General features: G+C 44.3%; 3 protein-coding genes across 6 annotated transcripts; all 3 read right to left on the bottom strand.

Annotated features, from left to right (window-relative positions):
- Positions 1-905: 905 nt before the first annotated feature.
- Positions 906-19,977, bottom strand: kat8 (lysine acetyltransferase 8). 2 transcript variants are annotated; one of them, XM_011477750.3, is made up of 11 exons: positions 19,578-19,977; positions 18,537-18,611; positions 18,282-18,460; positions 18,156-18,209; positions 17,907-18,071; positions 17,242-17,331; positions 16,857-16,997; positions 16,563-16,656; positions 14,331-14,481; positions 14,089-14,243; positions 906-1,050 (listed from the first exon to the last, which is right to left on the bottom strand). In XM_011477750.3, the coding sequence occupies exons 1-11, from the start codon at positions 19,894-19,896 to the stop codon at positions 986-988; spliced, it is 1,488 nt and encodes a 495-aa protein (XP_011476052.1). In that variant the 5' UTR covers positions 19,897-19,977; the 3' UTR covers positions 906-985. The 2 variants fall into 2 exon arrangements, with proteins under 2 accessions (XP_011476052.1, XP_004071166.1); XM_004071118.4 differs by lacking the exon at positions 906-1,050 and adding an exon at positions 12,849-13,019 and having other exon boundaries at positions 19,578-19,976.
- On the bottom strand, positions 6,824-9,169 carry LOC101156171. Of its 2 annotated transcripts, none has more exons than XM_004071119.4 (5): positions 9,067-9,169; positions 8,717-8,812; positions 8,502-8,640; positions 7,286-7,422; positions 6,824-7,199 (listed from the first exon to the last, which is right to left on the bottom strand). In XM_004071119.4, exons 1-5 carry the CDS (start codon positions 9,116-9,118, stop codon positions 7,138-7,140), a joined length of 486 nt encoding a protein of 161 aa, XP_004071167.1. In that variant the 5' UTR covers positions 9,119-9,169; the 3' UTR covers positions 6,824-7,137. The 2 variants fall into 2 exon arrangements, with proteins under 2 accessions (XP_004071167.1, XP_011476051.1); XM_011477749.3 differs by having other exon boundaries at positions 8,717-8,809; positions 9,067-9,156.
- A 232-nt stretch (positions 19,978-20,209) lies between the features above and the next one.
- Positions 20,210-24,491, bottom strand: rnf25 (ring finger protein 25). Of its 2 annotated transcripts, XM_004071117.4 has the most exons (10): positions 24,437-24,491; positions 24,150-24,221; positions 22,687-22,783; positions 22,547-22,614; positions 22,402-22,471; positions 22,252-22,323; positions 22,035-22,181; positions 21,876-21,965; positions 21,669-21,806; positions 20,210-21,060 (listed from the first exon to the last, which is right to left on the bottom strand). In XM_004071117.4, exons 1-10 carry the CDS (start codon positions 24,454-24,456, stop codon positions 20,437-20,439), a joined length of 1,398 nt encoding a protein of 465 aa, XP_004071165.1. In that variant the 5' UTR covers positions 24,457-24,491; the 3' UTR covers positions 20,210-20,436. The 2 variants fall into 2 exon arrangements, with proteins under 2 accessions (XP_004071165.1, XP_011476050.1); XM_011477748.3 differs by having other exon boundaries at positions 22,252-22,471.
- Between the last annotated feature and the right edge of the window lie 283 nt (positions 24,492-24,774).

Raw genomic sequence — 24,774 nt, 5'->3', positions numbered from 1 at the left:
TAGGATGGTAATGGCGAATCAACCAGACATTGTAGTGGTGGATACATTTTTTTTTAATTTGAAATGGTTTATTTCAAGCAATGAAGTAGAAATAATACACAACAGCAATATAAACATCAGTTATACATTCATACAGTAACTAATCCTAATGTCTAATTATCCTTTGGATAATTATGTCTATTGTCTAATTATCCTTAGGATAATAAGACATTAATAAATATTGCTTGAAAGGGAGTGGAAGGAAGCGAACTTATATAATCCCACCCCGTTATACTATAACCATTTTTTTACATGATTTATCAATATCCGGTTCCCGTTTTTTATCAGACAGAATTCATCAGAAGATAGAAGATAAAGAAAAGAGGAAAGCCGTTGTGGTGGATGTGGCAGTGCCAAGTGATTGGAACATCAGGAAGAAGGAACATGAGAAACTGGAGAAATACCAGGGGCTCAGAGAAGAACTGGAGAAAGCCTGGAAAGTGAAGGTGACAGTGGTGCCTGTGGTAATTGGAGCACTCGGGGCAGTAACCCCCAAGCTGGAGGAGTGGCTGGTATTTTTGGATGAGGTTCAACTTCCTCACTATTAACATTTCTGTTTCACTGTGTAAGACATAACTGTTTGTGTTCCAGATCACATTACATCATGTCCAACCAGTTTTGCTTTAATCCAACAAACTGGTGACTCAGAAAACCTGACAAAGTTGCATCCATCAAACACTGAGAAGATGAAGAAGCTAAAACATGTGGCTGTGGCTCCCCCTACAGGACAGTTTAGCAACTGGATGACAGAAACAGACTTCATTTACAACCAGAGAAGTCATTTTCAATGACCAAACACACTAAGGTACATTGAAAATAAAGAAAAAAAAACTCAGAAAACATGATTTTTATCAACACATTTATTTTAAGAAAATACTGACAAATGGTACAAACAACTATTTACACGGTGTGTGAAGAAACAGGAGGTGTTGGAGGTCTCAATGCTTTACTTCTTTGACAGTTTGGCTTGCTTGTTCTTGGGAGGGGCCCACTTTAAGCACATGGTGTCCACTGTGAAATACAAGAGACAGAGATTTATTTTATTAACTAGCACAAGAACAACGGAAACACTCCATTTGGCTATTGATGTTATATAATTACTGCACTTCAATTCAAATAAAAACAGTAATAAATTATTTAACATCGGTAAATTAGGTCAAAACAGCCATTATTCCATCATAAACTGAATTTTTTAGCCCCTCAAACTGCAATCTGAGCTGCTTCCTTCTCGTCACTTTTCATTTTAACCTCCTCTTTGTGCCGTTAATAAATGTAATTATAAAGCATTTTCTCTGCCGTGTGTGCATTACCACTGAAAGCCTCATGGGGTCGCCCCTGTTTGGAATTTTGTCATAACTATCAACTCCACAGGATAACTTTTGCATCTTACAACATTCAAAAGCTGAGTAAGTGGAACCAAACTGGTTGGTACTCTGCAGGGAAGTTGTTTGCCTCTAGATGGCGCCATGGCGCTTTCAGGAATCCTGGTCTGACTGAATCCAGTGGTTTTTATTGAGGCGTCACCTGCAAGTCCACGCCGCTGCACAACTGCAGTCAAAACATGTTCTAGTCCAAGTTGTTTTCTTATGGATCAATTCAGAATGTTTCAATTAATAAAGTTTTAAATCTTTGAATCAGCAGTCATCATCTGAGGCTACATCCTCTGCTGATCAGATGCAGTGAGTTAGTTGCCTCCCTCTGACAGCGTCATTTGCTTAATGAGCTGCACACATATAGGAATATATGAAGTCGGCCAATCAGAGGAGAGCCCTTTAGGATCTCTAATTGGTCCATTTTGTCCCCTCTGGGGCAGCAGGGGTGATTCCAGATTCCAGTTGGCTCGTCCTTGCTCCTGTACCTGACCGTGTACGTCCTTACTCGGTTGTGGAATCTGCCTCTGGCTCGTCTCGCGCCCCCAGCCGTCCCCCAACTCATCTGGATGAAGCTCATCTGCTGGACTATTTAAACGTGTAGTTGTAGAGTTAGAAAAGCTAATTCTTTTCTACGAGTTCTGGTACATCGCCTGTCTGTCCTGGGGGAGGATCCCATCTTCATGTGGACACCCCTGAGGTTTTTTCTTCTTCTTTTTTCGGAATCCCTTTTTTTTTTATTGAAATGACACACAAAAGTAAGACGCTGAAACATGTTATCTCATAAATAATTTATCAAAAATTGTTCTGGCAGGATTAAAATCTAAACTAGTATTACCAAATAAAATTGCAATATTTCACACAATTGATTTTTCCCACACCCCTACTTATTTATACTTTCTCTTCTGTATATTATGAAGTTAATGAAGGACTGTTTTAATTTGGTGAATGGGATTAACAGTGGGATGTAACAACACAGGTGTTACCTGAGTTGAAGTTCAAATTATTCCAAAACCTGAAAAGCCTCAAATGTTTTATATTCATCAACACACAATAGACACAATGATGTTCATACAAACATCTTCAGATGTTTCGAACAAAGATGATGCTCAAAAAGCAGAGTGGAGCAGGAACCAGCCTGAAGCAAAGCCCTCTTACCAGCAGAAAGCCTCAGCAGGTATTTTTGGATGAGGTTCAACTTCCTTACAATTAACATTTCTGTTTCACTGCATCATGACTGTGATTGTGTTGCAGATGACATTACATCATGTCCAACCAGTTTTGCTTTTAATCCAGCAAACTGGTGACTCAGAAAACCTGACATTAAACACAGATGATGAAGAAGCTGAAACATGTGGCTGTGGCTCCCCCTACAGGACAGTTTAGGAACTGGATGACGGAAACAGACGCACTGACATCCAGAGAAAAGTTATTGTTAATGACCAAACACATGCAAGGACACACATAAACCCTCAGAAAATGTGATTTTTTTACACATTTATTGCAAGAAAATACTGAGAGATTCTACAAGCAACTGTTTACACGTGTGTGAAGAAACAGGAGATCAGATATGGGAGGTCTCAATGCTTTACTTCTTTAAAACGTTCTCAGTGGTGTGTTAAGTATGATTATAAAGCTTTTAACCCTAAATCTAGCCACAGGGGTTGCAAGCCAGTAACTTCTGTGCCGGTCCCAAGCCCGGATAAATAGAGAGGGTTGCGTCAGGAAGGGCATCCGGCGTAAAAATTGCCAAAATAACCATGCGAATCATCCACAACACTTTAGACATACCGGATCGGTCGAGGCCCGGGTTAACAACGACCGCCACCGATGCTGTTAACCTACAGGGTGTCGGTGGAAATTTGACTACTGTTGGTGGAAGAAAGAGGGGAGGCAGAAGGGTCCGTGGCCAGAGAGAGAAGGGAAAAGGCAGGAACATAGGTTTGAGAATAGGGACTCTTAACGTTGGCACAATGACAGGGAAAGGCAGAGAGCTGGCAGACATGATGGAGAGAAGGAAGGTAGATGTACTGTGTGTGCAGGAGACAAGGTGGAAGGGCAGCAAGGCACGTAGTATTGGAGGAGGATACAAACTGTTCTATCATGGTGTTGATAGGAAGAGAAACGGGGTAGGTGTGATTCTGAAGGGGGAGTTTGTAAACAGTGTTCTAGAGGTGAAAAGAGTCTCAGACAGGATGATGAGCCTAAAGTTAGAAATTGAAGGGGTGATGGTGAATGTAGTCAGTGGGTATGCGCCACAGGTTGGCTGTGAGTTAGAAGTGAAGGAGAGATTCTGGAGTGAGTTGGATGAGGTCATAGAGAGTTTTCCCAGAGGAGAGAGAGTTGTTATTGGAGCAGACTTTAATGGGCATGTTGGTGAGGGCAACAGAGGTGATGAGGAGGTGATGGGCAGGTTTGGTGTGAAGGAAAGGAATCTGGAGGGACAGATGGTGGTGGACTTTGCGAAGAGGATGGAAATGGCTGTAGTCAACACTTACTTCCAGAAGAGAGAGGAACATAGAGTGACATACAGAAGTGGAGGTAGGAGTACTCAGGTGGACTACATCCTATGTAGACGAGGCCATTTGAGAGAGGTTAATGACTGCAAAGTGGTGGTAGGAGAGAGTGTAGCCAGACAGCACCGCATGGTGGTGTGTAAAATGACTCTGGAGGTCAGGAAGAAGAAGAGAGGGAAAACAGAAAAGAAGACCAAGTGGTGGAAGCTACAGAATGAAGAAACTTGTGAGGAATTTAGGCAGAAGTTGAGGCAGGTCCTGGGTGGTCAGGATGAGCTTCCAGAGGACTGGGAAACTACAGCAGAGATTATCAGGGAAACAGGTAGGAAGGTGCTAGGTGTGTCATCTGGAAAGAGGAAAGACGGTAAAGAGACTTGGTGGTGGAACGAGGAAGTACAGGAATGCGTCCAGAGGAAGAGGTTGGCTAAAAGGAAGTGGGATGTAGAAAGGACTGAGGAAGGTAGACAGGAGTACAAGGAAGCGCAGCGTAGAGTGAAGAGAGAGGTGGCAAAGGCCAAACAGAAAGCTTACGATGAGCTATATGACAGGTTAGACACAAAGGAAGGAGAGAAGGACTTGTACAGACTAGCCAGACAGAGAGACAGAGATGGGAAGGACGTGCAACAGATAAGGGTGATTAAGGACAGAGATGGAAAGGTGCTAACAACCCAGGAGAGTGTACAGAAAAGATGGAAGGAGTATTTTGAGGAGCTGATGAACGAGGAAAATGACAGGGAAAGAAGGGAGGAAGATGTGGTTGTTGTGGAGCAGGAAGAAGCAGAGATTGGAAAGGATGAGGTTAGGAAGGCTCTGAAAAGGATGAAGAGCGGAAAGGCCGTTGGTCCTGATGACGTACCTGTGGAGGTATGGAAGTGCCTAGGAGAGACAGCAGTGGAATTTCTAACAAGGTTGTTCAATAGGATTCTAGAGAGTGAGAAGATGCCTGAGGAATGGAGGAGAAGCGTTCTGGTCCCGATCTTTAAGAACAAGGGTGACATGCAGAACTGCAGCAACTATAGAGGAATAAAGTTGATGAGCCACACAATGAAGCTGTGGGAAAGAGTAGTGGAAGCCAGGCTTAGGAAGAAGGTGGAGATCTGTGAGCAGCAGTATGGTTTCATGCCCCGTAAGAGCACCACTGATGCCATTTTTGCTTTGAGAATGTTGATGGAAAAGTACAGAGAAGGTCAGAAGGAGCTGCATTGTGTGTTCGTAGATTTAGAGAAGGCGTATGACAGGGTGCCGAGGGAGGAGCTGTGGTACTGTATGAGGTCGTCTGGAGTGGCAGAGAAGTATGTCAGAGTAGTTCAGGACATGTATGAGAGAAGTATGACGGTGGTGAGATGTGCTGTAGGTCAGACAGAGGAGTTCAAGGTGGAGGTGGGACTACACCAAGGATCAGCTTTGAGTCCTTTTTTGTTTGCTATGCTGATGGACAGGCTGACAGACGAGGTAAGACAGGAATCTCCCTGGACAATGATGTTTGCGGATGACATTGTAATTTGCAGTGAGAGTAGAGAGCAGGTGGAGGAACAGCTAGAGAGGTGGAGGTTTGCTCTGGAAAGAAGAGGTATGAAGGTCAGTCGTAGTAAGACAGAATACATGTGTCTGAACGAGAGGGATCAAGGTAGAAGCGTTAGGTTACAGGGGGCTGAGGTGAAGAAGGTGCAGGAGTTTAAGTACTTGGGGTCAACAGTTCAGTGTGATGGGGAGTGTGGAAAAGAGGTGAAGAGGCGAGTGCAGGCAGGTTGGAGCGGTTGGAGGAAAGTGTCAGGAGTGTTGTGTGACAGAAAAGTGCCAGCAAGACTCAAAGGAAAGGTGTACAAGACAGTGGTGAGACCAGCTCTGCTCTATGGGTTAGAGACGGTAGCAGTGAGACAGAGACAAGAGGCTGAGATGGAGGTAGCAGAGATGAAGATGTTGAGGTTCTCCTTAGGAGTGACCAGGTTAGACAGGATAAGGAACGAGTACATCAGAGGGACGGCTCATGTTGCCTGTGTTAGCGACAAAGTCAGAGAAGCCAGACTGAGATGGTTTGGACATGTACAGAGGAGGGATAGTGGATATATTGGTAGAAGGATGTTGGAGATGGAGCTGCCTGGCCGGAGGGCAAGAGGACGGCCAAAGAGGAGATATATGGATGTCTTAACAGAGGACATGAAGTTGGCTAACGTTAGGGTAGAAGATGTTCATGATAGAGTGAGGTGGAAAAGGATGATTCGCTGTGGCGACCCCTGATGGGAAAAGCCGAAAGAGAAAGAAGATAAAGCTTTTAACCCAAATCCCACAACCTAAATGTCTTAAAGCTATATTTTATATTTATTTGATGCCTCTGTTTCCAACACATCCTCCAGGCCATTGGTGTTAAGTTGATCTGAGTAGCTCCGCCCTCGATCCCCCCCCTTTCTGCAAGATGTGTCTTGCATGAGTGAAGAGCTTGACAGAAGGGGGGGGCACAAACGACCCCGACTGACAGTCTAGGGAACGGTGATTGTTTAGTTACCTTGCACAGCAAATTAAAGTGCCAGAAATAAAGTGACTATGTGCTTGTAATTTTTCAAGGAAGGGTTAAGTTTAGGATTACGGGTTATGGTTAAGCTGCTATTCAGAGGCAACCAGTTTAAATTTTAAGTTGATACAGATGCGATTTGAGGTCCAGCGCCGTAATTTAACCTTCTTAGTCTCTCATAAGGAGACAAATTGATGAATCTGTGTGTACTTTAACTTGAGGGGTTGTGAATAGTGGGAACTCAATTGTTTGGGGCTGGGAGACTGATGCTGATATTTCAATGCATAAATGTGCTGAGCTTTTTGTTTTTTGGGTGGCACTTTCCTCCACATAGGTCATTTGCATAAAGTCTCTCAGTTGCTGGTAAAAAAAAAACAAGACAGATAAAGTTTACTTTGTAATGCCTTTATTCCACAAAACTTCCTGACAGAGAAAGGTGGGGTTACCCCTGGATAGTTTGCCAGTCCATTGCAGGGCAACAATGAGACAAACAACCAACCACACATTTACACCAAAGTGACTATGTAAATTCACCAACTAACTTATGAATTTTAATTCTGGGAGGAAGCTGGGGGACCCGGAGAAAAGCCATACAAGCACGGGGAGAACATGCAAACTCCACACAGAAAAGACCCTCTTTGGATCAGAATCAGGGCCTTCTTCTGGGAAGTGAGTGCTAACCACTACACCACTGTGGAGCCTCCTACCATTTTGTAAAGTTAAAGAGGATTTGCTCGTTGGGACTAGGAATGTAACATCCAATTCCTGAAAACAGAAACAGGATAACAAATTGATCTCAACAATCAGCTCAGAGGGTTTTTACTTTGTGTTGATTTTTGCAGTGGACTCACCAACATCTGGAATTATGACGCTGCCATTTGGCTTTATGACCAGCAGTTCCCAGTAAGTATGGTCTTCAGTTTTTCCAGGCACACCGTTGATACTCTCCAGGTAAGGACCATAGTTTAAATCCTCCTTGTAAGTGAACCTGGAGGACAGATCAGACAGTGAGTAATACGATAAACATTCTCCATTTAATAGTCAAGAAAAAGATCATTTTATTCCATAATTTTTTTAGATAATTGTGGAAGAAATTGTTTTTAGTTTGTTCATTGTTTAAATGTATTTTTAAATGTTAACACAAACTACCCTTTTCAGAAACAGTTCTATGTTTTTTCTGCTTCTTACCTCAACTAGGAAGAGGGGGTTTTACGACAATATGTCCTTAGCAGATAAGGAAAGAATACTGTTTGAATTGAAAAAATAGTTCACTAGACGACACCCCTAATGAACTTTTCAACTTTGTTTGTCTGCTTGGAAGTAGTAACCTCATACTTCTATTTTCAGTAAAAGGACAAGGAAAGGAGCATTCCTTTGAGAGAGAGAAAGAAAGAATGGTGCTGGGAGTCCCCTATCACACTTTTGTCTCTTCTCCCCTGTTTCCAAGAAACATACTTGTTGTTGTGGTTTGTGGTTTCCTATTGTGTTTTTCTTTATTGTCTAGATGTATCTATCTGGCAATAATGACAGTAAATTTTCCCTGAAACTCCATGTTTGCCCAACAGTAGCTGGGAAAGGCTCCAGCAACTCTGTGACCTCGATGGATGGATGGATGGATGGATGGATGGATGGATGGATGGATGGATGGATGAAGATGGATGAACATGACATTGTTTAGTATAAATCACAGATTTGAGTTAGTGTCTTGCCTAATTAGTCTCCTCAATATGAAATCACCCAGAAATGTTAAGTAAAACAAGAGTGTTGTCTAAATATTTCCTAAAACTGCAGGAGGGTCATTTATCCATCCATCCATCCATCCATCTTCTTCCGTTTGTTCCTTTTCGGGGTCATGGGGCTGCTGGAGCTTATCCCAGGGTCATTTAATGTAAATGGTCATCTCATTCTCTTGAAGAAAATTCCAAACCATCACACCTTTTTTAGTGAATTTAACATGTGTTGATGTAGCAGGAATTCAAACAGAACCTTCTTTGCTGGACCATTCAGTCTAAAAACTGACCAAATGAATGTACATCAGAAACAGACAAGTATATAATGTGGTCTCACTTGAAGTTAGCATTAGATTTCCTGAGTCTCTTCATGGCTCCTATCAGTATCCCTCTGTAAGCCACAGAAGCATTATAGGTCTTCTTCACTCCCTGAAACTTGTTCTTTACCACAATGGTAATGGGATCTAGGTTGTTGTCTGAGAAAAGACTCGCATTAAAGCAAAAGGAAATTCTTGAAAAGGAATACTGGAAAACGGGGGGTCTTGAGCTTACCTTGACGGACAGTATCAGAATGCCTTAGGAGGGCAGCAGCACCAGCATGGCTGCCACGATCAGAGTTGGCACCTTCATCATCCCCCTCATCACCTGCTGGACACCCAAAGAAGAAGCTCTTTATCCAGTGACCTCTGTTATCTATCACAGCTGACCAAACGTGAAAAAATGTTCCCCCGAGCCTCTTCACTATAGATCACAACATCATCTGCAAACATCGTGATCTACAGACAGTCTTGCTAACTTGAGAATCATGCCTTCAATCGGATTTAGGAAAAACTTCCATGGCTGCCTGTCAGCTCTCAGATCTCAGATCTTCCAGGACTCCAACTCGCTGCGCAGCTTCTTACCTTGTGTCAGCAGAATCAGCACAGCTGCTGTGAAGATCACCCTGAAAGCCATAACTGGAAGTGTCCAACACCAGCTGATCTGCAGAATAAATAATCTTCCTGTCATTTAAACACGCCCTGTTCCCCTCCTAGCTACCTCTTAGCCACGCCCCCAAACCTCACCTGTTCCTTTTGTTCTCAGAAATCTGTTTTCAAAGCTCCTAGGTAGTTCAGCTGCCAGAATTTTACATTTATTTCCTGAAGTTTTCGAATAATTTAAATGACAAAGCGGATCTCCTTTTTACAAAATAAATCAATTTGGCTGATGTTTGATTTACTTCAACCTTTTAGGGAAAACATTTAATATTTTTAAAAGCTTTTTGGATCAGCAGAAAAGTACTTTTGAGTTTTCACACAACAATAAATGGAGAAACCTCATTTTCTATAAGAACCGGTCGTTCTGATGTACATCAAACAGCACAGAGTGGACTTACAAAATACATCCAACTAATGCAATAAAGATTTTACATCTAACGGTAATTTATAACATAAAATTAAGCAAAAGGATTCATAATAGTCTGATATTAAAGCTGGTACTCCTAAAGTTTTTTAAGCCAAAGTTGAATCACAAAGGAAATGTCTGGCTTTGTGATGTTTCTGCTTGTTGTACATCCAGAATGTGTTTTGGAGAGCAAAACTTTGTCTTCTAACAATCTTAGATATTAATTGAATTGTTGCCAAAATGACTTAATACACTCCTAGTTTTTATTCTGTAGGAAATTCTTGTAAGTGTAGTTTTACCAGTTTTAGACAGAACCAGCAGTTCTCAGAAAACTTGTTTTTATGCCATTGGGTATTCTCTTAAATTGAGTTTAACTTGTTTCATCTGTATTAGACGGAGCATCCAAACTATTTTTAGCCCGAAGACAGCCAGTATGCACCCGGCCTACGCCATAACATTCATTAGAAATCTTTATGAGCACTTTTAAAATATATAGATGAAGAAAGTAAAGCTCAAGTTATAGGATATGAATTTTCACGATCTTTAAACGCCTCTTCACCTCTGCTCCCCGTAGCCTCACTGTTCCTCTTGAGTTCCTCTCTTTTCACAAAGATGTTTTGTCTTTTCACCTGAGCTGACCTTCATTCCTCTCATTTTTATAGTAAACCTCAACCTCTCTGATGTTCCTTCACCAGTTTTTAACAGAACCAGCAGTTCTCAGAAAAACTTGTTTTTATGCTGTTGGGTATTCTCATAAATTGAGTTTAACTTGTTTCACCTGTTTTAGACGAAGCATCCAAACTTCATTAAATGCAACTTTAAATAAGCATAAAACTGTCTGGTTGTGACCCATGCAGGGACACTTGTAGAACTCCTCATGACTGTGAAGTTACTTTCAACATGTACCATTATAGATTTCTCGTCATTGGTTTTCAAAATCCTTTACCCTACAGTGTTACTGTAGGGTAATTTTACAGACGTTCAAATGTATTTTTAAATGTTAACTCAAACGGACCTTTTTATCTTTTCAGAAATAGTTCTATGTATTTCCTGGTGGTATGTTTTTTTTACCCTAGGTCTGACCTAGAAGCTTGTTGCACGAGTGAAATTTGGTCCAGAGAGGCATTCTCTGTTGGTTCTGATCACACTCCGTGACTTACTTACTTACATACATACATACATACATACATACATACATACATACATACACACATACACACACACACACACACACACACACACACACACACACACACACACACACATACATACATACATAAATAAATAATGGGAAATTCAAATAGAAAACTAGAAATTAACAGGAGATGCAAGAATATATGGACAGAGCTCATCCAGGTTGAAATAAACATTAATGAGAAAATGGGGGAAAAAAAATACATTTTTAATGGGAATATTGGAGTATAGTCATGTGCTGGATTAGTTCAATGGTTACAAATTAAAAACAGAATAAAAAATAAACAAAAATAGTGAAGAATTAACATGTTCAAAACTGTGGTTAGATGAAGCAACAAGAAGAAAGAATGGCATTCAGAACGTAAAACCAGAGAAGCTTGTCTGGTGGCAAAGAGAGAAGATGATGAGTCAGTTGTGACCCAACTCTGACCCTTGCAGCTGATTTCTCCACACCCCCTCCACACCGACTGCTCCTCCGTTGACGGCTCATTACCCATTATTATATTACCAATTAATTAAACATCAATTATTGATGTTTTTTCTAAATGGGTAGAATATCTTCCATGTGCAACACAGGATGCTATTACAGTGGCTAAAGCTATTTTTAGAAAGAATAACCCCAACCTTTGGCATACAACAAGTGATAAGAAGTGATAATGGGATCCATTTTGCAAATCAAGTGATAGAAAAAAATGGCTCAACACCTTTGTATTGATCTAAAGAGACATTGTAGTTATCATCCACAATGTTCAGGGTTAGTAGAGAGAACCAATGGTACTATCAAATCAAAGTTAAAGAAATGCATGGAAGAGACAAACAGACAGTGGCCTGACTGTATAGTAAGCATGCGTATCACACCCACAGCAGGTCAACCTTTAACGCTTTTTGAAATGTTGTATGGACGTTCTTATAGGTTACCAGACCTTGATTCTACACAGCAACTTTCTCCAGATGATGATGCAACTTTAGTGGATAATTTGAGAAAAATATTTACCGCTAAAGATGTGCAAAGGAGAATAAAGTGCCAGATTCCTTTTCATCTCCACAGGAAACCTCACCAGTGCAGGTCGGTGACTGGGTGTTTGTGAAGACCATAAAAAGGAAGTATTGGTCTAGCCCACGGTGGCAAGGCCCACACCAAGTCCTGCTACCCACACCAACAGCTACCAAAAGCTGTAAGCGAGCTCATTAAAATCAGGATTGTCCAGAGTCTACTGTTACAAAAGAGGGGCTATGAATCTTTTGAATTTGAGGCAAAACTTTTTACATTATGTTTGTTTGTATGGATTTCTTGTTTGACTGGATGCATCAGAGAAAAGAAAAGGAGAGAGTGGGATGTTTAAGATGGGGGATAAGGGTTCAAAATAAATAAATAAAAGGGGGTTGAAGAGTTTAGAGTAGGAGGGGGTAGATTTACAAAAAAATCATCATCATTACTGTGGGGTGCAGATGTTAGTCAAAAGAGCAGAACATGCCCACAGACGCACTTAAATGTTACAAACATAGCTGTTGGCTCTGAAAACCTTCACACACATACATGTCAACACGTACACAATGCCACTACAGCTCACACACACATACTTATGCATACAAACAAATGACAGGCATATAACATTCATAGTATGTATCATGTGTACTATTTGTGCTCAGGTGAGCGACTCTTCAAAAGTCTCAAATGTTTTATATTCATCAACACACAGGAGACACAATGCTGTTCAGAGATGCTGCTCAAAGAGCAGAGTGGAGCAGGAACCAGCCTGAAGCAAAGCCCTCTTCCCAGCAGAAAGCCTCAGCAGGTATTTTTGGATGAGGTTCAACTTCCTCACCATCAACATTTCTGTTTCACTGCGTCATAACTGTGTTTGTGTTGCAGATCACATTAACCAACCAGTTTTGTTTTAATCCAGCAAACTGATGATCCAGAAAACCTGACATAGCTTCATCAAAACAGAGATGATGAAGCTGAAACATGTGGCTGTGGCTCCCCCTACAGGACAGTTTAGGAACTGGATGACAGAAACAGACGCACTGACGACCAGAGAAAAGTTATTGTTAATGACCAAACACACAAATGTACACAGAAAATAAAGACAAAAATCCCAGAAAATATATTTTTTATGAACACATTTATTGTAAGAAAATACTGACAGATGCTACAAACAACTATTTACACGGTGTGTGACGAAACAGGAGGTGTTGGAGGTCTCAATGCTTTACTTCTTTGACAGTTTGGCTTGTTTGTTCTTGGGAGGGGCCCACTTTAAGCACAAAGTGTCCACTGTGAAAGACAAGAAACAGAGATTTATTCAATTAACAAGCACAAAAACAATTTGAACACTCCATTTGGCTATTACTATAAATACTACACTTCAAATCATATTAAAAACAGTAATAAATTATTTAACTTCTGTAAAATAGGTCAAAATAGCCATTATTCCATCATAAACTGAATTTTTTAGCCCCTCAAACTGCATTCTCAGCTGCTTCCTTCTCATCTCTTTTCATTTTAACCTCTTCTTTGTGCTGTCACGAACATAAATGTTACTAATTAGTATTAAAAGGGAACAGCTGTCTGCTCTGAAACATCTTTTCTCTGCTTTGTGTGCAGTACCACTGACAGCCTCATGATGTCACTGTTCAGCCCCTGTTTGGAATGATGTCATAACCACCAACTCGCAACCTGCAAGTCCACGCCGCTGCACAACTGCAGTAAAAACATGTTCTAGTCTATGTTGTTCTCTTACAGATCAATTCAGAATGTTTTTATTAATAAAGTTTTCAATCTTTGAATCAGCTCTCATCATCTGAGGCTACATCCTCTGTTGATCAGACGCAGTGAGTTAGTTAGTCGCCTCCGTCCGACAGCGGCGTTCGCTAAATGAACGTCTGAAGTCGGCCAATCAGAGGAGAGCTCACGCCCTTTACGACCTCTGATTGGTCCATCACTGATTTGAGCTGCAGGTGAACCACAGGAACACTTTCAGAGTCACTGAGAAGCCTCGAACATCTGGATGCACAGATGTTCAGAGAGAATGTCATGTTCTGCTAGAGAAGGCAAACATTTGATGAAGGTCTGGCGTAATTGAGAGGGACATCAAGATGGCGGCAGACATCACCAGCTGGACAGACGTTTAGGCGGAGACGTTGCTTCGCTCTCAAGGAAACACATCGAGCTCACAGACAGATGTGTAACAAATGTAACCCTTTCAAAGTCTGCGTTCAGAATTGTAAAAAACTTGTATTAAAGCTTAAAACATAAAAATAAAGTTTTTTTCAGAGTCATGGAGGGACTTCAGGTCCTGTCATCGTCGTCTGTGACTGAATCTTTCCTCAGGTTCTGTGCTCACCTGTGATGGGGGGTTTCTTGTACTGGGCGCTCTTCAGGTGCTCCTCCACCAGCTTGGGGGTCACGCAGATGACGTGCTGACCCTTCCAGTACTTCACCATGTTGAGCGACTGCAGCGTGCTGATGATGTCACTCTGCGTGATGCTGGTCATCTGGCTGTGAATCAGAATTCCCAAAGAAGCTGAAGCCTTCCCTCCCACCAGCACAACTGAGGCCAGCAGGAGGCGGGGCTCTGACGTCTACCTGAGGTCTTTGATGGACAGAGTTCCTCTGAAGTCCCGCAGGATCTCCAGCAGCACCCAGGACCAGTAACTCCTGTAGCTCAGCTTCCCCAGATCCGACAGCGGTTTCTCAGGGGAACCCACCGAGTTCTCCAGCTTAGAGAGCTCATAACCTGCAAACACGAGAGCAGTGGAGCCGCCAATCAAAGCCAAAGTAAAGAGCAGATCAGTTTTCTAAAGGAAAAAACCTGCAAAATAGACAAATTCAACGTAAAACGAGACTTTTAGATGAACAGTTCAGTGATCAGACCAGGGCTCCAGACTAACTTTTTTCACTAGGAGCACAGTGGCCCCTAACTGAAAATTTTAGGGGCGCAACCAGAAAATTTAGGGGCGCATACCGTAAATCAACATTCTAACCAAATCTACTAATTTCCACTGTATTACTAATAAATACATTAATAATAGATGCAGAAATTACAATGTGCTGTTTCAAATTCAGTGTCACATTTTATTCTGCACTTTTGAAGATGCAACAACAGGTAAACTGACAGCACCATCACTGTCATGACAGTACAAAAAGTAAAGAAAACGGATGGAAATGTATCTTTGTGACACCAAATAGGTGCAGCCAAGATGCACAATAAGCGTGTTTGAGATCACCCAGGTGGACTCAACGCTGCGCAGATCACCTGGTGTGTGACATATATTTTTGTTTTTGCTCAAACATCAACTGTCAATCATCACAAAAATATTGCGAGAAAGGGGTGGAAGCAAGGGGCAAACCTACCCGAACACAGCTGGAAACTAGAGACTACAAAACAATGCATTATGGGACATGTGTCCTGATGGTTTTTGTAGTGGAGTGATTAATTAAAATAATTTAAAATACCAATTCATTAAAAAAGGCTACATAAATCACAAAACATTAAAATAATCATAAAATATATAATAACACAGATCATACTAAGGGGGAGAAGAATATTAAAACTAAACTGAATGTTAAGGACAACTCCAATTTCATGTTCTCCTTCAGTCTTGCTGCACTGCAGATCCGGCCCCCCGGTTTCCCCAACGATCCAGGCGCGGCGCCGGTTCATCTCAAGCACGTCTATCGTTGCATTTTCCCCACGTATTTTCAGTGAGTCTAAAACTAATGTTGTTTTTACTCGAGCGTGTTTAAAGTTCAAGCCCCGTTAGCTGTCACGCATGTACATGTGGGACATTTATTCTCCTCAGCTGACCCGACTCCCGCGGGAGCGGTGTGCTGCCGTAACGGCCGTGCATAAACCCTTTGATGCGCCGCCGTAACCGTAACCAAAACCTAAACCTTCCTCCGGGTCTGTGCGACCCAGAGAAAAGTTCAGCACGGACTGCATGTATTTAGAAAATTACGAGCGAATATATACGTTCTAAAAAGGAAAGTAAGGAACTCCTTAATGTGGTCCGGGGAGGGAGGGGGCTGTCAGGTTTCCTGCTTTCAAACCCTGTCATTGTCACGCCCCCAAGAGTCATATACCCCACTGTGATTGGTTGGTCAGCTTCGCGCACGACAATGAAAAAGTGTCATTCATACAAACTGGCGGGCTGCAGTAACATTAAACCTTCATATTAAGGCGGGGACCGCAAAATATCATCTTGGGGGCCGCAAATAGCCTGCGGGCCGCGAGTTTGAGACCCCTGCTGTACACTGTGGCACTGGTACATTAGCCGCAGGTCGGAAGAACGAATCAATAGTTCGCTTACCCATAGTTCAGACGCACATATCAGGTTGTGACATTTGTCTCCGTTTCCTTCCCACAGATGTTTACGCGCACTCGATTATCTCTAGGCCCCGCCCCCTCCACGCATTTTAGCCACTCACAGTGGCTTTCCCTATTCTTCTCACACGCAGTGGCCGCCTCACACACAGGCATCACGCGAGAGTGTACGTGCTCGCGTTTCATGAGTATGTGCGCGAGTGTGTGTGCCTGCCTGCATGCGTGTGCGCTCGCGTCTCATTGATTATTTCATTGATCATTGACGTGCCCCTTCCACGTTTAATGTATAAAAAATACGAAGGGTGGGGGAGGCAAATTTACTGGTCGCACATGTGCGACTGGATGTAAAATTCAGTCGCACACTCTCAAATTTTGGTCGCAAAATGCGACCAATTGCTCGCAGTCTGGAGCCCTGCAGACAGAAACGGAGATGTTTCTGCTCCAGCAGAGGACTTCTAACTTAACATTATTTCAATGTCTGAACTCCCACTCACTGAAAGCGATGAGGAACTTCCCATAACCTCTGCGCTGGTAAGGCGGCAGCGTGAGAATGCACGCCACGTTGTTTCCATCCGGAGACTCCTTCTCCTGAGGAGAGGACAAAGTTAAAGCAACAGGCGTGAGGCTGAGCTGAAAGGCAGGAGCTTCTGGGAGCTCTAAATCAATGGATCTATCATGTTGCCATATTCTTATTGTGGCTTTGAACCTTTAATAAAAAGATTTTGGTTCAGGTTTGACTCAACAATCAAATCAATACTTCAAAAAACCGGAGTGTCGCCGTGACTCACTTTGGAGAAGTAGCCGACGATGTGCGCCCCCTGCTTGTTGACCTCAGTGAGGATGTAGAAGATGAAGGGCTCCACGTCAAAATAAAGCGTCTTATGGTCGAGGAACAGTTTGGCCAGAAGACAGAGATTCTGACAGTAAATCTGCAGACAGGAAGCAACAATCAGACAAAACGGCGTCTGCAGTTCAGATGTTCCCAGACGGCGGCGGCGTGGCGGTTAGCACTCTCGCCTCGCAGCGAGGAGACTCTGGTTTTCTCCACCTTCCACCCACAGTTGAATGCGAGTGTGGCCTCCAACCGACAGAGGCTGGGATAGGCTCCAGCAACCCCGTGATCCCGAAAGGGAATCAGCGGATTTGGAAGATGGATGTTTCCAGGACGCTCACCTTGTGGTCCCGCCCGTCCACCTCGTACACGGAGATGTTGCTCCGCCTGTAGATCTCCTTGCCGGGGGGCTGCCTCCACTGACAGTGAGACTGAAAGAAGAAGAGGGGGGGGTCAGACTTTCCTTGGTTTTCATCATCACGCTGCTGCGTCATGGAGAGCCTGAATGGAGGCAAACACGCGTGAGCGAACACAAAGCAGAACAGCAGCTTCCCGTCAGAAACAGCCGGCAGTCCGTCTGCAAAGACCGGACGTCTTCTCACGGCACAAGAGGCGTTTAAAGTGAACCAATATAATGTGTCCACAACTAAAGATAACTTTAAAAAATAAAATAAAACAGAAAATAATTGAACCCAAATACAGGAAACACGTCTATTACAAAAATATCTATTGCTACATTTCAGGAGCATCAAATGAAACCAGAACAGAATATAAATAAAGTCAGTTGTCTAGTTTTTTGTTTTACTTTTAGTAACTTTAAAGACCCACGGCGATAAAACTTGTTGTTTTTGGGGTTTTGAACATGTTTTTGTGGCATTTTTCTTATGATGAAAGACGTATAGAAAGATAATTAAACCTAAATTTGCCTTTCTCAGTATTTCTTTATTCAAATCGTTGTAAATCAGACAGCTGCCGATATGTGAAAGAGGACGAGAGCTGAACTGACCAGGTGATATCTGAACGTCTTCTCGTACTTCATGTATTTGAGACAGTACTCGCAGATCCACAGCTTGGGCTGCTTCCCGTAGTCTTCAGGAAATGGAGAGAAGTACCAGGCGTCAATTTCAAAGTTTCCTATCTGGATTTTATCCACGTATTTCACTTTGGTGATCTGTACATCCAAAGACGAAACCATTAAAGGGTGAGAAGTTCCACAGGCTGACAGTCAAAGCACACAGAGAGGACGTCCACGTACCGCTTCGTGCTCCTTCTCCAGTGCGGCTGTCGTCGGGTCCATCTCTGCGTACGTCTGAAAAAGGAAGCCGTTAAGCCGACACGACCAGCATCACTGACAGCCACGCCGCAAAGCAAACGTCTCCACCTTCTGCACGTGGTTGATCTCATCGTGCTTGCGCTTCTGGTTGCGTGTGATCTTCCTCTCAGGCTGGTCTCCCAGATCCCCAACGCCTCCAACCTCAGTGCTCTTCCTCACGGCGTCCTTCACCGTCTTGGTCAGCGCCAGGCGGGACTTTCCCACCCATTCGTCCAGACGGCGGTTGACTACAAGAACCATCAGATGAATCAGGTGAAGAGACGCACAGAGGAGGACCAGGAGGGGTAGCAGAAGTGTACTTACAGCCCACGTAGTGCACGTAGAACTCCTCCCTGCCCTCCTGCTCGTTCAGCCGGGACTGGATCACCTCCGCTGTGTCTGAAAACAATCAACAGATTTACAAACGGAGATTAAACAGGCAGTCCAGACAGCAGAATGTCATTTAAAAAGAAAAATAATGCTGTTTACTACATGCGTGGTGGTGCTTACTGGGATAGCTTATGCTTCGATTTCAATTCAGAACAAGGTACAGGGAACTTAGCGGACATTTGTGAGCCAACGGCAGCTTTCTCACGAGTTTGGATCGATTTCACAGCTTCGTGAAGATGAATAAAAACCTACTCCTTAAACACGGAGAAAACTCTCACATCGTGAGAAGTTATATTAATGAGCACGGTAAAGAGGCGTCACAGGTTCAAGCCCTTACTGCAGGATAATAAACTGCACTCGCATGTAATCACCCAAAATGAACGATCCTTTGAAAAATATCAAAAATGGCAGAATCACATGACATGTCTAATGGTGATTACTGAGTCTTCCCGCGAAAACAAAGGCAATCATTAAGACGTAAAATATTAATAACTTGCTTAATTTCCGCTCTATAGATGTATTTTATGTATTTCTGTGTTTATGATTGGAAGCTCTATCGTTTGTGGTCAGCATCTTTTGTCTCTGGACCTTAGAAATGTGTGGCCTGTGGTCCCTAATTAAAGCAGATTTGATCTTTGTTTACATCGTTGTTGTTGTGGTTCATCAAATGATGTCCAATGATGCTAACAGCTGATGAAATGCTAACAGTGTTTACAAACCAAACAGAAACAGCGAGCCAAACACTCAGTCATAAAAATAAAAAATAAATCTACTTTAACCTTTTATTCCTTTAAACTAATTATTTCCTTAATGACAGTATTGTTAACATGATCGAAGCAAAAATACACACCAGCTAGGCAGCGTTTTTTGTTTACATCCTCCCTCTCTAAATTGAGCATTTTTCTGCTAATTTGTTCATTTTTGTCGTCTACCGACTCACTGCTGTTGCTTTACCGGAACGGGAACTTCACTCACGCCATGTTTTGTCCGCTCTTTGACACAAATACGTCACTCCGATTTCCACCGACACCTCCTGCTCCCTCCCGCCGCAGAGCACCCCGCCTCCCTCCGGGGTGTGCTGATTACTCGAGGCCCCGGCTTCTCGTGTCCGGCCGTGGGCCTCCGCCTCGTCCTCCTCCCCGCCGCTGCCGTTGGAGGAGCACGCGGCGGGCATGCTGCTTTCCAGCTCCCCCCGCTCGTGCTCGGGTCGACTCGAGTCCATTTCCACACCGATTCGGGGTTCCGAGTCCTTATTGTTGCTGTAGTTCTTGTGAAAGGCGCTCCCGCCCGTCATCCCTGACGCTTCTGCGCAAACACGCGCTGCGATTCTGCGCAGTTCGACCACAGGTTGCCGGGGAAAAAAGATGGCGCCTCGAACGATCTCTGACTACATTTCCCACAAGCCCTACCGACTGACCTGTGGCAAACGGACCGTATATAACCGTTTGTAGTACATTACGTAGCGGTGCATATTCCATAAGAGTTTAAAAGCCTTTTCCATTTCTGCTCCAAAAACTGAACGTTTTAATTTAAAAATAGGTTTAACTACGTTAGAATGATCAAATAACACAAATGAATTTGTACAAAAATATCAATATAAAACACAATTATCACATCCACAAACATTTTTTAATCGCAGCTCTTTCAGGTCACATGGCATCACAAGGTAAAGCAGCTGCTGTCTGCAGCTGATGTTAGTGAGGATGAAGGAGCATGGCGGCGGCGAGGACAGTCTGAGGTTCCAGTGAGCGTCTCTTCTGTTGCAGGGTTTAAATCTGTGCAGGCTGACGATGGAGGCACACACATGTTGGCTTGACCCTCCTGCTGCCCTGTGTCATAGCACCTCCTCCCTTCCCCTCTCCACCACCCTCTGCTGGAAACCCCTGCCGTGACCCCGGTGGTGTCCGCCTCTGCTTCTCGCAGCTCGACCGTCCCAGTGATGGCGCCCGAGTCCAGGAGGCCCGGCGTGCTGGGTGGGTCGATAAGGACCCCTCCTCCTTCCACTATGGCTGCGGCCACCAGCGGAGCCTGCGCAGTCCTTTAAGCATTCGGATTCCACGGCGGATTGGAGCGAGGCCTGATGGTCGGGCAAAAGCTGCATCTCCTGTTGCGCTGCAGATTCCTCTTCGTCTGTCCTGGATCGGCCCGAGTCTGGGTCCCTGTGCGCCCACTGTTCAGAACCGAGCGGAGCTTTGGTCCTCAAAGGTGCTTCAGAGGACAGAGAGAGTTTGTCCAGGTGCTCCGTGATGGGGGCAGCTCTCGGATGCTGCGGCCTGGTCCTGCCTCCTCTCCTCGGCCCCCTCATCTGGTTCTGACGTCTCTGGCCCTGAACTCCTCTGGAGTGGGACTTTCCAGGAGGAAACGGATCCGCTCGCACGCTGCTTTCATTGGAGGAGGACACCGGGACGTCTGGAGGAACTTCAGCCTCCTGGTTTCCATCTTCAGCAGCAGGTGGAGCCTGAAACACAGATTTCTTTTTCCAGATGTGTCTGCTGTTATCAAACTAAGAGAGAGAACCTTGCTGCAGACATGATGGCGCCTGACATCATCGCCCAAAAGCGCAAAGTCCAGAAGGTGTGGCTCTAGTGTATTAAGTCTTCTAAACTAAACGTGTTCAGATTTGCAGAATTTTCTAAATTAAAAGGTAAAAACGGAAAAAAACATAATTGTTAGTGACGCCAGTTACAATAAAGTTTCTTTTCAGTGATATGGGGGGCCTTCCTGTTCTGGACGCTGATGTTTGCAACAAGGTCCTCTAGAAAAAAACACATCAAACTGTTTCAATTTTAAAGTTTTCTTTTTTTTAAAGGGAAAATGTTTGATAATAATGTGTAAATAAAGTAGGTGCGATTATTACCCAATCAGAAGTTATTTCCTCTATTCTCTGTTTTCTACAGCACTATCATAACCAGCATTTCCTGCGCGTCGGTGGGACCGTTTCTCAGAAACTACTTTTCCATCGTCTGCCTAAACCCGTCCGCATCTTTTCTGACATCTCATCAAAAAGAGATTCTCCTCCTGGAAGCAGCATGACTGCAGGAGCTCGGCGTCTGAATCGGGTCTCACCTCGTTGATGTGAATCAGGAAGCGGTTGGACTCCACCTCCGGGTCAATGATGCCTCCTTTAGACCTCTGCTTTTCCAGGATCCTCTGGAGCTCCTCCCACTTCTGCTGAAAGTCTGCGCCGAACGCCTCGCCGTGGAACTGCGGGGGGAGAAACAAACCGAGTCCACGTTCTGCTTTCCGCTGCAAACATCTGCATGGTCGCTTTACCTCGGGCAGCTGAGGGGCGGGAGACGACAGAAGGAGGTCGAGGTCGTAGGTCAGAGTCTCTCTGCACACCGGACACACCACGGTCAGCTCCTGTCAGAGCGGTCAGAGGGGTTTCAGCTTTCGCTCCTTTGAACCGTTTCTCAGCAGATCTCATCTGACCTGGTGCTCCGCTCGCTCTCGGGTCTTGTCCTCCTCCAGCTCCCTCTCCCTCTGCTGGAGCTCCGCCTCCGAGTGGCGGACGTAGCGGCCGAGGCAGTGGGAGTGGAAGTAGTGGTAGCAGCTGGTCTTGGTGAAGGCCTCCCCCTCCTGAGGAGCACACGCACACTTACAGCAGCAGACGACCACGGCGATCCGCCAACTTCACCGAACGCCGTACCTTAAAATCGTAAAGACATATGACGCAGTTTCCATGAGGAATGTTGCTCTCAGTCAGGATCTCTTTCGCTTTCTGGAGAGGAGAAATATTTACGTTTAGGCGGTAAAAAAAACAGCAGAAATGTCTTTGTACAAGATTTGGCACATGAACCTCGATGAGCTGGTATAAGACGGGAGAACCCAGACACGACGCGGCCTCCAGCTGAAGACACGCCTGCACGCTGCGTGAGACGACCACAGAGGATCAGCACACCTGGAAGACGTCACCGTGACGCCGCTAAGAGCCGCCTCGTTACCTGCTGAGTTTGTCATCGGACAGGCCGCGGGGGTTACGGATGGAGATGACCGGAGGGGAGCAGGGGTACTGAAGGAGGACACAAACACGTTACCACAGCAGCGCCGGCCTGTCGCAGGGCGCCTGCAGGGACGGGCGTACCTGCTGATCCAGGGTCAGCGTCAGGGTGAGACGCACAAACTGAGAGACGGCGTCCTGTCCTGTCGACGGGTGCAGCACCAGACTCACCTCCCAGCCTCTTGAGCAACAACACAACTGTTAACAGACTCTGACACACAAACACAACTGCAGGCATGAATTCAGACCAACACAAAAAAAGGTTTCAGAGACGATGTCTGCTTCAGTTCTCCCTTTAAAGATTCACTCCCATAAAAATGCTGTTTCTGTTTTTCTGATGATGGGGGACATTTATAAAGAAAATTAAGCTTAAAACTATATTTCTGAGTATTTATTTATTCAAATCGCTCTGAATCAGGATCAGATGAAGAAATATGGTATTTGGGCGCTGGGCGGGGCCACAAGCTTCCTGCTCCGCCCCTTTCTGATGCAACCAATGTCAGACAAATGGATCCATGAGCGTCTTTGTTTTCCTCGTCTGAACTGAAATCTGGATGTAAACTGTACGGCTAGTAAGCTCTGATGCTGCTTTCAGGCTTCTACTGAACTTTGAATGTTTTAGTTTTGGGCATCGTCTGAGCGCGGCACGTGTTGTTTTGTTAGAATAAACGTTGTCACTTCCTGAGGCTTCACAGCACAGCGCAGAGCGGAGACGAAAAGCGGTTACACAAACTCACAGCCGCCTCAAACCCACGTCGTCGTCTGAGGAGCTCAACGGTCATGAGCAGCCAGCAAACCCCCATCCGACCCCCACCAGCTCCAGCCCACGCTCACACGCCCCCACAGGAGTTTTCTCCTATTCTGTCCAAACAGGAAGCAGTCAGATCCAAAAGATCCCCGCAGATTTCTCATCTCTGACGGCGAAGGTCACAGTCCAGAGCGGCGGTGAGGAGCTGCACCGCGCCCCCTCCCCAACACTTTCTGACAGCAGCAGCTCCAGAGATGGGAGGAAGTCAGAGACCCTCTGGGTCACAAACCCGATGGTTCTGCCCTCCATCCCCTCTCCTCTCCTCTCCTCTCCGTTTGAACCGAACTGTGCTTCTCCTCTCAGCACTTTAGCATCACAGCTGACTGCAGGTGCTGTTGCCATGGAGACCACCAGCATCCTATCCCCATCTGAGCCCTGACACAAAAACTCTGAAGCAGCTCCCCTGGAGTCAGTGAGGAGCAGCATCACCTCTCTGCAGGAGGTCCACCAGAACTCCTCTGTTCAACTGCAGAAAGGAGGCGTAACTGGTTAGAATCCAGCTAACGGAACCGACAGATCCACAGCAGGACTCCATTTTGGTGGAATCTCCCTGTTTTTTTATGGATTGTAGAGACAGACTTCACGATTTTACCCGGAAATGAAACATAAAAACCTGCTTTGTGGTTTTTTGTCAAAGCGTTTCGCATCTCAGAGACTTTTCTGTGCCGAGAAATCTTCATATTATAACAGATTAAAGGAAAAAGAACCGAGAAAGAAGCACGCAGATCCGGTTCCTCACCCGTCCTGCTTCCGGTCCACCTGCAGGTCCTCCAGGTAAATGGACTGCAGCACCTCGATCTCCGACTGAACACTGCGGACACAGAACAGCTGATTGGAGACAGTGTTTACTGTTTCATAAGCAGCTGTTCGTTAGCTTTCCTTTAGCTAACTGTCCCGTTTCTGACAAACGGGACAAACGTGACTCAGATTAAAGAGCGGATTATGTGAGGCGACATTAAATAATCTCTGTTTGATTTTTTTTAAAGTCGTTTAAAGACAAATCACAGGAACTGTTGAGACACTCACTCGCTCTCCACGGCCATCATGTTTCTGCTGCCGACTAGCGGAAGTTACGTCATTTATCTGACTTTCAGAACAAAAGCACGCTTTTATTTTTATATTTTTTATTTTTTCACAGTGAGAAAAATGGTAAAAAACAATTTGATATACAACGATTATGTTGTTTGTGTGACATCACATTAATGCTGATATTTTAAAACAAGTGAGACTTAGATTTTTATGCTCCGGGGGTTAACTACAGCCTCCTCTTTCAGGTTAAGTTAAAATAGAAGTATAGATTTTTTTCAACATTTACATTTAAAATATGAAATCCTAATGTCATATTGGAAATAGCTCAGTACAAC

The sequence above is a fragment of the Oryzias latipes genome, chromosome 8 (assembly GCF_002234675.1).
Source record: "Oryzias latipes chromosome 8, ASM223467v1".
Taxonomy (NCBI): domain Eukaryota; kingdom Metazoa; phylum Chordata; class Actinopteri; order Beloniformes; family Adrianichthyidae; genus Oryzias; species Oryzias latipes.
Note: the sequence above shows the minus strand (reverse complement) of the source record. Positions and strands in the feature narration are given on the sequence as shown.

Coding starts and splice junctions, on each gene's coding strand:
- kat8 (XM_011477750.3), bottom strand. CDS start 19,896: ATGACGGGCGGGAGCGCCTTTCACAAGAACTACAGCAACAATAAGGAC. Junction 18,210..18,281: donor AGATCAACCACGTGCAGAAG/GTGGAGACGTTT, acceptor TTCCTTTTTCAG/ACGTACGCAGAGATGGACCC. Junction 17,332..17,906: donor AGACGTTCAGATATCACCTG/GTCAGTTCAGCT, acceptor TTCTTCTTTCAG/TCTCACTGTCAGTGGAGGCA.
- rnf25 (XM_011477748.3), bottom strand. CDS start 24,456: ATGATGGCCGTGGAGAGCGA. Junction 22,182..22,251: donor TATGTCTTTACGATTTTAAG/GTACGGCGTTCG, acceptor TGTGCTCCTCAG/GAGGGGGAGGCCTTCACCAA. Junction 21,061..21,668: donor TCCTGATTCACATCAACGAG/GTGAGACCCGAT, acceptor TCTGTGTTTCAG/GCTCCACCTGCTGCTGAAGA.
- LOC101156171 (XM_004071119.4), bottom strand. CDS start 9,118: ATGGCTTTCAGGGTGATCTTCACAGCAGCTGTGCTGATTCTGCTGACA. Junction 8,813..9,066: donor GCTGATTCTGCTGACACAAG/GTAAGAAGCTGC, acceptor TTGGGTGTCCAG/CAGGTGATGAGGGGGATGAT. Junction 7,423..8,501: donor AAATCTAATGCTAACTTCAA/GTGAGACCACAT, acceptor TCTGTCCTCCAG/GTTCACTTACAAGGAGGATT.